Source organism: Sabethes cyaneus, chromosome 3, assembly GCF_943734655.1.
Source record: "Sabethes cyaneus chromosome 3, idSabCyanKW18_F2, whole genome shotgun sequence".
Taxonomy (NCBI): domain Eukaryota; kingdom Metazoa; phylum Arthropoda; class Insecta; order Diptera; family Culicidae; genus Sabethes; species Sabethes cyaneus.
In genome coordinates this window covers 141,128,813-141,146,710 of record NC_071355.1, presented here as the reverse complement: position 1 = coordinate 141,146,710, position 17,898 = coordinate 141,128,813, and the positions used below count along the sequence as shown (strand labels likewise).

The 17,898-nt window shown below is 39.1% G+C and overlaps 1 protein-coding gene across 11 annotated transcripts in view; it reads right to left on the bottom strand.

Moving 5' to 3' along the window:
• Nucleotides 1-17,898, bottom strand: part of LOC128742585 (uncharacterized) — a 235,669-nt gene that overhangs the window by 109,856 nt on the left and 107,915 nt on the right. For all 11 annotated transcript variants that reach the window (XM_053838988.1, XM_053838990.1, XM_053838989.1 and 8 more), the window contains exon 5: nucleotides 12,132-12,248. In XM_053838988.1, the coding sequence (XP_053694963.1) occupies nucleotides 12,132-12,248 (117 nt within the window). The remainder of the gene's footprint in view (nucleotides 1-12,131; nucleotides 12,249-17,898) is intronic.

Sequence of the window (17,898 nt, the reverse complement as noted above, 5' to 3'; positions counted from 1 at the left end):
TGAATTGAAAAAATATTTGGATAGAGCGTTAGACATGAAAAACGAAAAAGAAAAATTTAACTCTTTCTTACCTGGCCCATCCAGAAAATTATTTTTGCATAAAAATCAAAACTTGAGCTGCTTTTGAGTGTACTTTCATGAAAAAATGGTTATTAGCTTAATCGTCTCGTTTTACTATGCAGCCCGTTAGAGGGTTAAACATGCAAACCCCTGTTTGTAATGATCAAAATGTAACAGGGAAATGTAGATAAATTTATTCACTTTTTGAACGAGCAAGTTCACACCCTGTGAGTAAAAGTATCTATATATAAACACCAACTTTACGAGGACCTATGTCAATAACGCGGCAGTATCTCGAAGGCAACCTTTCACATTTCTTTGTGCGCTATGATGAAAATTTTAACGACTGTTTAAAGTCTCTAGTAGGAATTGCTAATTGCTGATTACTGAGCTCAAAAGCTTGTCGTATAAATTGACGTATAGAGTTGTAAAACCAGCCTGTAATGATTAATTTCGATATTTCACGGAGTATCAATCATCATTAAAAGAAAGAAAGGATAGTTACTGAGCATGGAAAGTGATGCAAAAACTGCTAAAAGTGAATCGATGACGACAATTTAGTACTAGTTTCAATGAACAAACGATAATTTTTTTTCTTTACTTCATTTGTTGTCAAGTTAAGCTGTTAAGCATTTTTATTTCTCACCTTTTCTTTGTTACATCAGTTTAATTGCACCATCTTGAAATGTCAGAATCAGCTTGCGACATGCAGCCACTGTGTTCATTAAAAATTGACTAAAAGCATGGCAAAGCAACTTCAATATGATTCCCGCTGTTGATTGAGTTATTGTGAGACTCCATTGACATTTATTTTTATTAACAATATTGCAGTTCCAGTTGAATCGAGCAGAGACATTCGATTTTATTCTCGTTCTATTTGCAACATGCTTACGACACATAGAATAAGAATAAAATCGAATGTCGCATGTTGATTAGGGTATGTTGCTGCTTCGTCGTTATTGCCTTTTCCCGTCCTAACCAACACAAATTATTAAAATATCAGCATTTTTATGACACACAATGCAAAACTAGTTATTCCCTAATATTTTAGTATTATAGTATAGACAATAATATCATACGCGATCAATCAAAGTGAGCTGAGATATATTTCAATGCTTTTTATCATTAACCCTCTAGTGCCCAAATTTTTGATTTGCTTAAAAAAATTTTAAAATGCTCATTTCGTGGCCAGAATAATGGAAAAAATATTCTCTAATTACTAAGTTCAGGAATAGTTTGATTATTTATAAAAATTCGTAACCCGCCAATTGGCGGGGTTGGGCACCTGGGCGCAAAAAAGTTTTCAAAATCAAATTTTTCGATTTAATCCGGGACATCGATTTCAGAACGTCTATAACAGTGCCAGTATTTATGGAACTAGTTATAATGAGTTTCAACTGAAATTTTTGACCATATGGCCGATTCCAGGTCCCGGACAAGTTTCTTCGAAATCCGTTCCGTGCTTGAATCAGAAAGAGATGATCGCCAATCGCTATTTTGTCGAGTGCTGATGTTTTTTGATATTCGACACGACATAATTTACTGATGGTGGAATGTTCCTTTATGGGAACCGGTTCCGGATTTATAATGTCCCTGAAATTTTCGGATTTTCGGGACATTATAAATCCGGAACCGATTCCCATAAAGGAACATTCCACCATCAGTAAATTATGTCGTGTCGAATATCAAAAAACATCAGCACTCGACAAAATAGCGATTGGCGATCATCTCTTTCTGATTCAAGCACGGAACGGATTTCGAAGAAACTTGTCCGGGACCTGGAATCGGCCATATGGTCAAAAATTTCAGTCGGATTTCGGATGGCGCGCCATGGCTCATAACTGCGGCAAAGTAACTGATATGTCCACAGTCGATGATATGTTTACAAAAATCAACAGATTTCAAACAAGTTTTAAATATTTGGCAACTTTATCTAAAAAAGCCATGTCACGGTCGCCCAAGGAACTCCGGAATAACTCCGGGACCATATGACATATGGCTATTATCTATAGATATTATGAAAATAGAAAATATTTCCGGAAAAATTCCCAAATTTGGTGAAAAAATATTGAAAGATAAAAAAGTTCCGCCATTTTAGTGAATTTTGCAGTGCTAAAAATGAAGTAGACCCTAGAGGGGTTAATCGAAGCGTCTTGCGGAGGAAAACTAGACTTGAATTCCAGCTTGAATGCATCATTGAATCTCGTTACCCGTAATATTGTCGGCGGTGACCAGAGATCTCAAATATATGAACTCATCAACCACTTCCAGTTCATTGTTGTCTATAGTCATTGCCCGTGGGAAGCGAATCTTTCCAAACAGACACAGAAACAGTTGTATTTTCAAATTTGGCAATGAATTCAGCAGAATCACCACGATCTTGCCTATTGATGTCCTTATCAGTAAGCAGTTTGCTTTTGGGGATTCTATTACTCCGAATAGTTCCCAGTCGTATATTTCTCTCGTTCCTCTCGAGTGGAGATATAAAATCAATGGTAATGTCGTATAATAATAATCGAAAAATATGATTTTTAAAATCCAGCAAAATTTTAGAAAGGCGAACAACAACATTAGTAGCTGCTCCCAAGTCAGGATTGCCTACATCATAATATGTTTTCAAACTGGAACTTTTGAGAAACTTTTAGAGTCAGATAGAACTCAGATAGAATTCATTTATGTGATTTGTTTGATAAATTGGGTTTTTCATTTATGTAGTACACATTTGTTCACTATAATTTTTTATCGACTGGTAATTCATTCAATTTGTTCATTAACATAAACTTATTAAGCGGTATAGATTTAAATTTGCGGTTTTAAAATGGTCTATGATAGATCCCATTTTGAATAATATTGTCTTGCTTATCAAGATTTTGTTGTTAACCAGTAAAATTCGCCGGGTTTCAATGAATCTGTATCTTGGTTATAGGGTTATGGTTTTCAAATACCATAAAATGCAAAAATGTTTTGTGATATAGCTATAAGGCGTTATATTGCAGCTCGTCAAAAAGGCGCACTGAAAATTAGGTGATAAGTCCTTTAAATTCCCCTTCCATATTAATGCCACTGCATGCTTATGTATTTTTTAAGGCTTATAAAAGAAGCTAACAAGGCCTTTAACAATAATTTGTAGCTTAAACTCGAAAAAATCAATAAATCCAACGGAAACAACACGTTGTCAAATTACCAAAAAAAAGTTGACGTTAATGCCCAACCCCGCCAATTGGCGGGGTCAGTTCCTTGGTAAAAATCGGCCAGTTCCTAAACTTTTTATCGCAAATTTCCTTTTTACCATGAAGTACAACTTATCAGCTACTCACCAATAATTTTTTTGTTCATTTATTCCAAGAAATAAGAAATTTACAACAATTTGAATTTCACTCTGCAGAGCAAAATAATTTTTTTCTCAGTTTTCTGGCATTTTTCAAGTTTCGCACGAAATATCTGTTTCAAATTAACGTAATAAAACAAACAAACCACTCGAATAGTTAGATTAGACTATAATGAGAAGGTATGGGTGGATCTCAACATAAAACGAACAAGCATAGTAGATTTAGGATTTTAGGCTGGCAAATGAGTGAACATGTGCAAATATATCACCTCTGTTTTCTAACTCCTATCTCTACCTCCACGAGGTGCCGGCTGGGGTACGGTAGCCAAAGTTGCGCACCTGGTGGTACGCAACCTTGGTTGTCGTATGCAGACAGAGAAGGTGGAACACTCGCCGTGTGGTTTCCGGCTACCTAATCATGCAGTTCGGCGCAGGTTTTTCGGAGGGTGCGGCTGCGGGGTGTGGGCACACCGGGAGAGAGTTATTTTCTCAGCTGGCTTAGCACAGAGAGAGAGAGACTCTAAATCGGTCTGTTTTACACAATCTGCAGTTAGGCCCTTTGGCGGTTGGTGCCGAATTGTTCGTTTGGGCAAAAATTGAGCCACGGGACCTGATCCTGCCGGGAGTCGGCAAATCAGGAGCCCCTAAGTCAAGGTCTACCTCCGTGCCGATGACTGAATGGCTGGAGGGGTGAAAACATGCCAGTCGCGAACGGAGTGCTTTGGGCATCTTGCCCCTACTGTGCCATGCGGGGCTCTGGTACGGTCGATCTTTGTTGTCCCTTGCGTTTCGTGGGAACAGCATAGTAGTCCTGCCCAATTTCCCTTATGGGTTTTACGCCAAGTGCGTTCTGGCCAATATAATTGGCTTCGCTTACAATTTGCTGTCTGATCTGTGTTGGAGATTGTTTGTGCATATACTCCGCTAGTCAAAAGTTAGGGTCGCACAAATAAATCTTCAACACAAACGGGCAGCAAATTTGTATTTATGCGAAAAACTTTTTAATGGCTCTGTCACCATCGCATTGGTTCAGGAGCCATATTTTCGCAAGGGGTACTTTCATTCGACGGATATTGGAAACCAGAACTTTTCTGCTTTCAGCAAAACTGGTATGACAAATCCTCGTTTGATGCCCAGGGCATGCATATTGTTGCATAGGTCAATAAGTGCATGCCTTATCTCTGAGTTGACTACTCGAGATATTTGTGCAGTCACAGTAGAACTCGTCGTGGATGATGTCCATAGGCGCTATGTCTACTGTTCTGCATACTTACCACACGATGAACCGTCTCCCAGCGACGATTTCAGAAATGTGGTGAGATACTGCCAATCTAATGGGCTTCCGCTCATTGTAGGCAGTGATGCCAATGCCCATCACATCATTTGGGGCAGCTCGGATATCAATCCGAGAGGCTCTGATTTGATGGAATATTTGAGTAGTACCAACCTTGGAATACTCAACATTGGCAATTGTCCAACTTTCATACGAGCTGGTAGAGAGGAAGTGTTAGATATAACACTCTGCTCTAACAGGATCAGTCATGAGTTGGCACAATGGCATGTTTCAAATGAGACACCAATATCTGATCATTGCTTTATATATTTTGATCATTTGGGTGTCTCCTTGAACGCTGCAACCTTTCGCAATCCGAGATTTTCTGACTGGGAACTCTTTGAGGAGGAACTGGCGACGAAATTTCAAGGATTCGAACCGACGATTGAGTCATCGATCGACTTGGATGTGGCTGTAGATGTCACAACATCTTTTATTGCGGAATCTTTTGAAGTAGCTTGCCCGCTAAAAACTATTAAAACGACTAGAGGAACACCGTGGTGGAACTCTCATCTCGCGGAACTAAAGAAACGATGCAGGAGAGCCTGGAATAGACGTCGGAGGGATGGCGTGGAGCCTTTCAAGCAGGCCCGGAAAGCCTATGCAAAGGCTCTACGGTCTTCAGCACGCACGAGCTGGCACAGGTTCTGTAGCAACGTTTCCAGTTTCGGCGAGGCAAGTCGACTTAATAAAATACTGTCAAAATCGAAAGATTATCAGGTTAATAACATTCGAAGTTCGAACGGTGAATACTGTTCGAATGACAATGAAATCCTGGAATGTCTCTTTTATAGTCACTTTCCGGGCTGTGTGGAACCTGAAGTTCGAAACGATCCAGAAATCGTTTTAGGTGGCTTAGACTCATGGGCTTTTGCTCGGAGACTTGTCACAACTGAAGCGATTGAGTGGGCCGTGAACAGCTTCTCTCCATACAAATCTCCTGGAACAGATGGAATATACCCTATTCTACTCCAGAAAGGATTCAAGTACTTCAAACACATTCTGAGAAGGATGTTTGTGTGTAGTATTGCTATTGGGTACATCCCAACTCAATGGCGTGAAATAACCATTAAGTTCATTCCTAAAGGTGGACGCGCGACATACGAGCAAGCAAAAAGTTTTAGACCAATCAGTCTAACGTCATTCTTGCTTAAATCACTTGAGCGGATTGTTGATCACCACATCCGCGAAACAAGCTTAGTAGAAGTTCCTCTTCATTCAGCACAACATGCTTATCAAAGTGGCAAATCTACAACCACTTTATTACATGATGTGGTGGATAAAATTGAGGTTGCTTTTTCACAAAAGGAATCTTGCTTAGGAACTTTTTTGGATATTGAAGGCGCGTTTGATAACGTATCTTTCGCTTCCATTTTGGAGGCTGCTCGTTATCATAATGTGCCTTCAATAATCATAAAGTGGATAGAACAAATGCTTAGTAACCGATTGCTTTTTTCGTCCTTACGGCAAGCAAGCATTTGGAAGCAAAGTGTTTGTGGATGTCCACAAGGTGGCGTTCTCTCGCCTCTTTTATGGAACCTTGTGGCGGACGGCCTATTGAGGAAACTCAATGGTCTAGGCTATCCGTCATATGGTTTTGCGGATGACTATCTCATCCTAGTAGTTGGAAAGTGCATAAGCACATTATTTGACTTAATGCAGCAGGCACTACGCGTCGTGGAAACGTGGTGCCGAGAAACTGCACTTTCGGTAAATCCGAGCAAAACATCTATCGTCTTATTTTCAAGACGTAGAAATACCAATGGAGCTCGCGCTCTGCGCTTTTACGATTCGGATGTTGATGTTGTGAACGAAGTGAAGTACGTGGGGTTGATTCTCAACTCCAAGCTTGACTGGTCCACAAATATTGATTTCCGAATTAAAAAAGCGTGCATGGCCTTTGGGCAATGTAGACGAGCAATTGGCAACTCTTGGGGGCTTAAACCCAAATACATACACTGGTTATACACGGTCGTTGTCAGACCAATACTGGCGTATGGTTGTCTTGTATGGTGGCAGAGAGGGGAAGTTGTGACTGTCCAGACAAAGCTAAACCATCTTCAAAGGATGTGTTTAATGGCAATGTCTGGTGCATTTACTACAACTCCTACTGCCGCCCTAGAAGCTATTTTCAATATTAAACCTCTACACTTCCACCTGAAGCAAGAGGCACTAATATGTGCTAATCGACTACACGCGATTGGCCTTTGGCAGTCTGTGGACGGTTCCACTGGTCATACTCGATTGTGGTCGCAAATTGCTGCTGAGGACAAGTTTGCCCTTGCTCCTAGCGATGTAACGCTCATGCGTACTTTCCCGTATAGGACTTTCTCAAGTGACTTCCCTTCTAGAGAGGATTGGATGTCAGGCTACATGGAAAGGAAAATTTCCGACTATGTGGTCTGTTATACCGATGGTTCCTTGTACGAAGGTCGCGCGGGTGCTGGTGTTTACTGCCGTGAGCTAGAATTGGAGGAATCCTATTCGTTGGGTAGTTACTGCACCGTTTTTCAAGCTGAAATCTTTGCAATTATGTGCGGAGCTCAGTTTGCACTTCAGAAAGAACTGATAGGCAAGATTATCTACTTCTGTTCTGACAGTCAAGCCGCTATAAAAGCCCTTTGTGCGGCTAATTCTAAATCTAAAACAGTCATCGCCTGCCACACCCAATTAGAAGAACTAAGCATTCTAAATGCCGTTCATCTGGTTTGGGTTCCTGGCCATTCTGGTATAACCGGAAATGAATGGGCTGATGAACTAGCAAGATCTGGAGCAGAAAAGTCGGTTTTCGGACCGGAACCTGCTTTACCAATTGCGGCATGTTGGATAAAACAAAAGATTCGATCTTGGTTTTCATCTGAGCATGTACGTTATTGGGAAAATCTTGAAACTTGTCGTCAAACGAAAAGTTTCATTGTTAAGCCTTGTGAGAAGGTTGCGAAATTTCTTTTGCAACACTCAAAGGTAAATTGCAGTATTCTTGTCAGATCACTGACTGGTCACTGCAGACTAAATTATCATATGGCTACGATTCAGCGAGCTGAATCGTTTCATTGTATTTTATGTGAATCCGACTACGGTACACCATATCACGTAATTTGCAACTGTCCTGCAGTAGCACAATTGCGTCATAGGATCTTTGGATCCTACGTCTTAAATGAATCGGATTTTAGGAAACTAAAATTACGAGACATTTTGATGTTCCTTACCGAAAGCGGTATTGAGCTATAAGCTCTTATTTATCATGAGCATACCCCCCAGGGGGTGTACTATTGATAAGTTAACTACCAAGGATTGCAGTATCCCCTCGGGGGTACAAAAATCTCTCGGTATATATATGTTTGTGTTTGTCCAAATTCCTCATCCATCCCTTCCTATTCCTTCTGTTTTCCTTCCCGTCCTCATCAGGTAAATGATGACACGGGCAAGATGGGCAAGGCACAAATCTTCCACATGATTGTGAGGAACGTGCTGCTCGAGCCAAAGATGCTGATACCTGATACCTGATAGACTATAATGAGAAGGTATGGGTGGATCTCAACATAAAACGAACAAGCATAGTAGATTTACAACGATTTTACTGAAGCCCGCCAATTGGGTATTTTAGCGGTTTTTAAATTCTCACATATTATGATAATATATGATGTCACTGTAAAGGCACATGAAGACTTTTTCAAATTTGACGAGTGAAAGTAATAAAAAAAGCATTTTTTTCATTTAAAAAATTTTTTTAGGATAAGACGATAGCTTATAAGTAAACCATTTTTCTTCTCAGCTCGCCTTAGACAACACAGTGGATAGATAAACTATGGTCATCAGCCGATACAGGTTTCATATGGGAGCTGTCAAAAGCTCGGTCAAAATGAAAAGCTCTATCAGAAAGATAGAAGAGAGGAAGAGAACTTCTGACATCATTTCAATCAATCGGTTTGGTTGATATCTGTCAAACAGCAAATCATTCTATTTTTGATTTTTATTAATTTTTTCATCAAATATTCACTTAATTGAAATAAAAAAAGAACTGTTACATTCAGAAAACGACGGGCTATCAAATGAGGCAAAAAAAGCAACTTTTTTGGGAAAATTAAAATACCCAATTGGCAGGGTTGGGAACTAGAGGGTTAAAGAAGTCCTAACTGGCAACTAAAGTTTTGGAATTTTTTTCTGTTACTAAAATATTTATTTTATTTTTATTACTGTGACAGATTTTTCCGGTCGTGGTTTTTGAGTAAAAATGGATCGAATGGGTATTCAGGAACGATTGTGTTTTTTGGCGTAATGCGATGATGCTCTATCCGGCCAAAACACATATTATCCATCTGCATGATGTTTTTGTAGAAACGGGATCAAAATTTTCTTCAAACATTCGTCTGTTGCATTTTAATTGATAGCCAAACCAGAGCGCTTTTTGTTGAAGAAACGAGAAAGAGAACGATGTCGTTCTGCGTCCATAATTTTGGCTGGTCTTCCACTACCTTGTTAGCGAATAGTTATTGGGCATCTTAGGATATGGTAAGCAGTCGAAGCCGCAACATATTTGCTTTTTAAATGTTGTACCGTATACTTTTTGCCGAGATTTCTATTGCAGTTCGCAGAAGTGTACAACGCGCTCCCGAAATGTTCCTTGCTTCGACGCCATTTTTAGCAAAACTGGGCAAGCATAAACAAAACAAAAAATATTAACGAAAAGAGGAGAGAGAGCTAACACATACATACTCTCATTTCTCTCTGAGCTCGTTTGTTGTTGAGCATAAGGGCCGCGAAAAAATTCAAAAATTTTAGTGGTCACCCGTTACCAGCCAAATTTCCTACGTTTTTTCGTGCGACAAAGAAGAAATCGTTTTAATTTCCGTCATTCATAAATGAAAATAACTCACATAAGGCATTATCGTTATTCTACAGCCAGAAAAACTTGCCTGGCCTGCAGGAATTTTGCAGAATAAAATTTGTCATGCCGTCCTACACAAATACATGCGCGTTAGCTTCGTAAACATTGTTGTGATTTTTAGTTCGGACGATGAAAAATTGTGATGGACGGATTTTAAAACGGGACGACGAATTTATGAAATAAAGTAGTATAATCAATATATATAGAATGCCAGTGTCGCTGCAGTGCGCGTGGTAAACATCACACATGTTCAGATAATGTATTTACATTATATATGCATATGTGTGTGTGCCTGAGATTCATCAAAAGGGGAATCTCATTGTCAAACTTTGACAACCAGTTTGAAATTTCAAATGTGGCTGTCAAGTAATGTAATTGGAAACTTCGCTTGCTTCAAATTTCTAAAAAAAATCGGTGCAAAAAGGCGCAGTTGTGGGATTCAATTCATCCGAACGAAAAGAAAAAGAACATTTAAAAACATTTCACTGGCATAAAAACACAGCGGTGAGCGCACTGATGACAGTGACAGCACCAACCAGCGCACAGATAAAGAACAGATAAAAAACAATGAGCAACTTTGACAATGTAGTTCCCGATTCACAGACTTGATACAGATTGTTAGCATCATGTTTACCACAATGAGTCCTGTAGAAAAACAGCGACACTGGCATTTTATATATATATATATTGATTCTACTAATAAAGCCAGTTGCGTAATTTCAATAATACTTTAATAATCGCTTTTCAGTGATTTCAAAGTTCACGGATCGGAAGGTAAGTGTGTTTTAGTCAAATCAGCACAAGAACTTTTGGAGTATTCGTTAAATCCATCCAACAAATGATGAAAATTAGAATGGCTTTACTTACTACGGCGGGAATTAGAAATAAACCCTACTACGGTTTTCAACTGGCACAGCAATTTTGAAGAGCGATCTCAGTTGGGCCAGGCAAAAAGTTTCAGTACAATAATAATCTTTCATTTGCTTCTAAGAACATTTAAATCGATCGAGTCTTCACGGGGAAATTTTAGATACAGTCAATAAAAAAATGTTTAAGCAAATTTTCAATATATTTTGCATCGTATACAATCTAATGAAAAATGAAAGGTAATTTTTATAATCCCTATAAATTTCAGCACAGCTAAAAGTTGTTTTATAAACCTGTAGATCATTTGTTTATAAGCAATAATTTTAGAATCAAATGAATTCTGATTCACGAGAATTGTCTGCAAGTTGTCCTTATGTTTGAAAGTTGACATACATATTCACATTTAATTGTTAAACATTATTATATATATAAAATCGTATCGTTTCAGGAGCTCGGAACATTTTTATCGCTCTTTCTATAAATTCAACTAAATTAAAAATGTGCTACTTCTAGAAGTTGAAACTGAACTTTGATAAACGAGTGACCCGCAGCGACCTGGTTGGGAAATTTAATTGAAATAGTGATGACAATTGTCCAATTATCGTCTAGCTGGAGGTAAGCAGCAACAAACGAACAGACCGGTAACATTGTATGTATGCATGTACATCAGAATGTATGCAGTCATACATACTCTTGGGAGGGCTCCCCGAGCATGTCATAGAAAGGTAAAGAGCGCGCTCATGACAGTTGGGACAACCAATTGTCGTGACATGTTGATGTGCAGTGGTTATTACCGAGAGTCCCATCCACAGCCGAAGTAGGGTTTGGTGGACGTTGCATGTGGTGGCTACAAGGATGATAATATTACTGCCATCCGCATTATTACATGCCCCCAGGGCGTTTTGCTCGTGCGCATTGTCCGGCAACAATTGTCATCCAAACATAGGATGATTGTGCGCATGGTTGGTGTTCTTTCGTTTTTTTGTTGTTTTTTATTCCAAGAACTCAGACAAAGTACGATTACAATGATAAAACAGAAGAAGAAAGATAATTTAATATAGGGTGTGATTTATTTTGGCGTTTGTTACGGTAAGAAAAGATTTCCGTAACAAGAGTTTTATGATGAGATAATTGGTTGTCTCTGTTTTGGTAAATTAGACACAGCAACTTGACACTGCTTTACAAAATTTGAAAATAAGAACTCAGTTAATTATTCCTCTCGATGGTTATATCGGATTTCCAATTAGATTGAAGATATTGCGGGTAAAACCGAACGATATATGCATTAAAAACGTTGCATTCTCTAAATTGAGGCCTACCATTTTGGAAATTATAAAATCGATCATGACGAACAAGTAATTTACATTATATATAGAATTAATCTTTTCGAATCTAATTTTATATTTTTTCATTTAAACACAAACGCAGCGATCCGTAGGTACCCCATTTGGTGGTTCCAAAAATCATGATTTTTAGCCATTTTGGCCTTCAGAGCTTTTTGCTTTTAAACCTCTGAACCTGATCCGAGTGCGAAATTGCTCTGCCGGAGGGATTTCAGTCCAATATTTTATTTGATTTCGTGTTTGGTATAAGCAAAATTTCGAAGAAATATTTTTCTTCTACACTAAACCTTAGTAATCAAAGACGGTACTTACCTTCGCAATGGAATCCATCGCCCCGATAGCCAGGAAAGCACGTGCAAGTAAAGCTACCTAAAGTATTTGTACAGTGCGCGAAAACGTCACAGGGTCGATATTTACACTCGTTTTCGTCTGGTTTAAAAGGAAGATAAATAAAAAAATCAGTATTAATTTAAGAAAGTTTAAAAATTGATAAAATAACGGTAAGAAATTGCTGGTCCTTTGTTGAAAGATCCCTTCATCATCATCATTATCGTTGTCGCCAGTTTTGTAATCACAAGAATTAGGATTAGGTATAATAATAATAATAATGTTGCGTACAATAAGCTTTTTTTCATACTTTTATGCCCGTTTGCATTTACGAGGTTTTTTAAAATTAGTTTGGAAACAGTTTTCGTTTTTTGTTGCGCAACTAGGTTTCACTGGAAGGTAGCGAATATAAAGGGTTATTCAAAAAAATCAAAAAATATGTGCGTCTCGAATAAATGAAAGGTGAGCGTCAATAATTTAGCGATTTGTCGATCGATTTTCATTATCTTTACACCAATCTATCGGAGGTCCTTCAACGCATCGACTTCAATAAAGAAAACTATTGATTTTTGACAGCGCACTGTTGAAAATTGGAAAATAATGATGCGTTGTCTAACTAACGAGTGGCAACTAAAATTTTGGATTTTTTTCGCGGCCTCATATTCAATAACAAACGAGCTCAGAGAGAAATGAGAGTATGCATGTGTTAGCTCTCTCTCTCTCTCTCTCTCTCTCTCTCTCTCTCTCTCTCTCTCTCTCTCTCGCTCTCCTCTTTTTGTCAATATTTTTTTCTTTCGTTTATGCTTACCCAGTTTTGTTTAAAATGGCGTCGAAACAAGAAGCATGTCGGGAGCGCGTTGTACGCTTCTACGAACAAGCAAAAAGCAAAAGCAAAAAAGCTTTATTCGATTATGGCGGTTGCCGTCAAGCAGCGAAAAGCATAATCGGTTTTCTTGTTGTTTACAGCAGAGCGTACTAAGCCTACAGTTAATGGCCTGACACTTAAAGAGGTTATAAAAACCTTCTGAAGAGTCTTGAAAGAGTCTTGGTCGGGAGGAAGTTTTATAACAGTCACCAAAAAGTTCTAATGGAGCTCATAGTTTTATTAACGGTTTCATGAAACTGTCAATATAAGATTAAGGACGAAGTAGTCGAAAGAGCTTTAAAGGACCTTGGAATTTTGCTTGATACATAATTGTCGTTTAGAGAGCATTACTGCTACATCATAGTGGAGGTCAACCGTAATCATGGATTCATCTTCTGGGTTTCTAAGAAGTTCAACGATCCGTACTGTCTAAGAGCACTGTACTACTCGCTTATGCGGTCGACGCTTGAACCAGCAGCTGTGGTGTGAAGTCCATGCCATGACGTGTGGACCAAAAGAATTGAAGCAGTTCAGGAGAAATTTATCCGCTACGTTTTGAAGTTTCTGCCCTGGAATAACCCAAGCGACTTGCCATCTTATGAGAATCGATGCGCGCTACTTGGCATGAATACTCTAGAAAAAAGGCGTGACATTGCCAGGGCTGTTTTCGCAGCAAAAGTACTGATAGCTGAAATGGACGCTACTCAAATTTTGAGTCAAATTTCATACCATGAAATAAACCCGTAGAGGATATAGTCCGTAGCGTTTTGCACATCGTCAGCTTTGTGCGGCAGTGTATGCTCATGGATCGACTCGGCAATATGCGATGTGCGACCGTCTCATGTCTCTCAGAGGCCCTATAGCCAGTTCCAGACCACGGCTGTTTTGCCATTTTGGACTATGTACTGTGGATTGATTATCCATGGTGAAAGTCTAACTACAAGCTTTACTTTCCAGACATCAACTTGGTTAAGGTTGCTTAACAGGGGGGTTGGTTAACAGGGGGTTGCTTGACAGGTGGGTTGCTTGACAGGGGGGGTTGCTTAACAGGGGGGTTGCTTAATAGGGGGGTTGCTTAACAGGGGGGTTGCTTGATAGAGGGGGTTGCTTAACAGGGGTTTGCTTAACAGGGGGGGTTGCTTAACAGGGGGGGGGGTTGCTGACAGGGGGGGTTGCTTAATAGGGGGTTGCCTAACAGGGGGTTGCTTAACAGGGGGGGTAGCTTAACAGGGGGGTTGCCTAACTAAGGGGGTTGCTTAACAAGGGGGTTGCTTAACAGGGAGGGGGGTTGATTAACAGGGGGTTTACTTAACAGGGGGGTTGCTTAACAGGGGAGGTTGGTTAACAGGGGGTTAGCTTAACAGGAGGGTTTAAATTCGTGCTTGGAACGTTTAACCCTCTAACGGGCAACATCGTAAAAACGATGCGATCAAGTAAATGACTACTTTATCATGAAAGTAAAGTCAAAAGAAACTCGAGCGTTGATTTTCATGGAACACTGCGGGCCGAACTGTATTGAGATAAGAATGGTAGTACTTTGACACCAATTGCCAATAGATTTGTGGGAATACGGTCAACTACGGATCGAATTTTCACTCTGTGGTAGATCCTCCAAAAAGTCCGTGTATACAGAATTCCCTAACACCATTTGTTCGCTGGCTTCAAAGCTGCATTTGATACCTTCGACTGAAAAGAGCTATGGAAAATCACGGACGGGGAAGCTGTTCTCGTTCATGATATTCTGAGACTGATTGTTTTTTACAATTTATCGCAAAAGTAGCAGAGATCTCTTGTTACGAAAGTTCTTCTGTTTCAATCTCGGAGGAGGAGCTTTGATGGTTTGGATTGGGTTTTGTGCATCTGGAAAGGTTAATTTGGCATTCACTTCTTGTAAAATGAACTTGTTAGGTAATACATATTGAAGTTCTAAATAGCTGCTTGGTTTCATTCAAACTAAAATGCCGATACGCTAAATCTGTGTTCCAATAAGACAACGCTAGTATTGAGTTACCAGCTACGCTAAAAAACGTTTTCCGAAGTACGGAAAATTGAAATATTATCCAATGGAGAACGGCTGATCTGTTACAAAAAGAAAACATTGAATAGCTTCGAATAGCTGAATGTGGAAATCTCAAAAGCAGGGGTGTTGATAATTAGAATGCTTAGAATGCTATAAAAAACTACAAAGTAGATAGCTCTAAGGGTTGTACGAAAGGGTGACGTAGGACTATATCAGATCATCAGAACAAAGACTAACGTAAACTGCATTTCTGACATATGTATGTTTATAAGAATCTGTGATTGTCAGTGTTTAAGTGAATGATTAAAAGAGAAGAGCAAAATATTCAGATTCAATTCTTAATTTAATGCAATGGTGACTTTGAAAACACGTGAAATACTACAATGCCTGCAACCTTTGAGGCATAGAAATTTCTTTTAAAAATCACTTGTGTGCATTATAAAGGTTGAAATGGTAATGAATTATCCTCCTACCACAGGGGTGAGGGGTCTCAAAGCATCATAAAATAAATAAATTCATGCCTCCAAAAAACCCCACTCGCCAAATTTGGTGCCATTTGCTTGTTTAGTTCGCGAGTTATGAAGAAATTTGTATTTCATTTGTATGGGATCTCCCCTTCTTAAAGAAAGCAAAGGTTCTAAGCCATCATAGAAAAAATCCCCCTCCCCCCTGTTAAAAGACGGATAGGTCTCTACCATAGAAAAAATTCCTACTTTCTAAAACCCCCACATGCCAAATTTGGTTTCATTTGCTTGATTAGTTCTAGAGTTATGAGGAAATTTGTATTTCATTTGTATGGGAGCCCCCCTTTTTAGAAGAAGAAGGAGTCTTAGTACACCATAGAAAAACATCTTACCTCCAAAAACCCCCACAAGCCAATTTTTGTTCCTTTTGTTCGAATAGTTCTCGAGTTATGACGAAATTTGAATATTATTTGTATTACCCCCCGCCCCCCCCCCCCTCCTAAAGAGGGGAGAGGTCTTAATTTACCAAAGAAAAAATTCTTGTCTTCTGAAACCCCTATATTCCAAATTTGGTTCCATTTGTTTGATTAGTTCTAGAGTTTTGAAGAAATTTGTTTTCATTTGTACGGGAGCCCCCCTCTTAGAAGGAGAAGAGGTCTTAGTACACCGTAGAAAATTAATCCTGCCTTCTGAAACCCCCACATGCCAAATTTGGTTCAATTTGCTTGATTAGTTCTCGAGTTTTGAGAAAAAAATTTTCATTTGTAGGAGCGCCCCTGAAAATTGCTCTCTTACCCCCCTTAAAAAATTGCTGGTCATTTTATCTATCCAACGACATATAAATTGTTCAGTTTCATTCAGTAGTTTAGTAGTTATTAGCATTTGAATTCTTTCATTCAAACGTTACACTTCTATTTTCGTTTTCATAAAGTGCTACCTAGTCCCAGTATAGTAAACAAAGACGTAGTCCTACGTCAAAAGTCTCAGTAGCCTCAGGGATATGAATTTAAAACTTAGGTGCGGCTTTAGTAAATAATCGCAACCTAATGAAAAAGCACAGTTAAATGTCAAATTGTGCCACAACAGTTTTCACGATTTTATATCTGGTTCATAAGTTGCGCCTGAAATGTGTTTACGCTTTATAAATAGTCACAGTTTTTATGGGGATTTCAACAATTCGCAAAGAAGTAATGCCGTTTCACATCATTCAACTTTGGTGTCTAGAAATTATATTTGAATTTATCTGACTTTTCCAGTGGCATTCTAAATGCAGTGTAGGCTCTCTAAATGCATAATGCTCAATTAAAAATATTTTAAGTGCCTACCTGTTTCACCTGCAGCGGTTTAAGACGAAAGAATCCATTTACAAAAGAAATTAAAATGCATATGTTAACTAGAAAAAGAATCATTATCATTTCTTGATTATGATTCCAATGGTGGAAGCAGTAACGATACGTTTAAGAATTCCGAACATTGCAACACGTTGTGCAGAGAAAGGAGGCAACGGAAAGTGCGAAATTGTTCCGCGGCATGCAGGCAGAGGTGGACCCATACGTTGCGTTAAACAACTAAATGCAGCCTATTCCAACATTATCATCTTGTTAGAGTCTGTTCACCATATGAATAGCGGATTTCTGAATTCTTCTTTTCTTCTAACAGTGGTTATGGGCTTTAAACCTTTCGAAAGGCATTCCAGCCGAGCGAATCTATACCTATAAAGAAGGATTTCTGTCTGTCTGTCTGTCTGTCTGTCTGTCTGTCTGTCTGTCTGTCTGTCTGTCTGTCTGTCTGTCTGTCTGTCTGTCCTGTGTTCCTTATAGAATCAAAAACTACTGAACCAATCGGCGTGAAAATTTGCATGTAGAGGTTTTTGGGGCCAGGAAAGGTTTTAGTGATGGTTAGAGACCCCTCCCCCCACTAAGAGGGGGGGCTCCCATACAAATGAAACACAAATTTCTGCATAACTCGAGAACTAATCAAGCAAATAGAACCAAATTTGGCATGTGGGTGTTTTCGGTGACAAGAATTTATTCTAGGGTAATTTGAGACCCCTCCCCTCTTTATAAGGGGAATTATAACTCCTCTCCCCTTTAAGAGGGGGGGTTTCCGAACAAATTTCCTCATAACTCGAGAACTAATCAAGCAAATGGAACCAAATTTGGCATGTGAAAGTTTTCGAGGGCAAGAATATTTTCTATGTTGAATTAGGACCCCTCCTCACTTTAAGAGGGGGGGCTCCTGTACAAATGAAATACCAATTTCCTCATAACTCGAGAACTAATCAAGTAAATGGAACCAAATTTGGCATGTGTGTGTTTTTGGAGACAAAATTTTTTCTATGATGAATTGGGACCCCTCCCCACTTTAAGTGGGGGGGGGGGGCTCCTATACAAACGAAATACA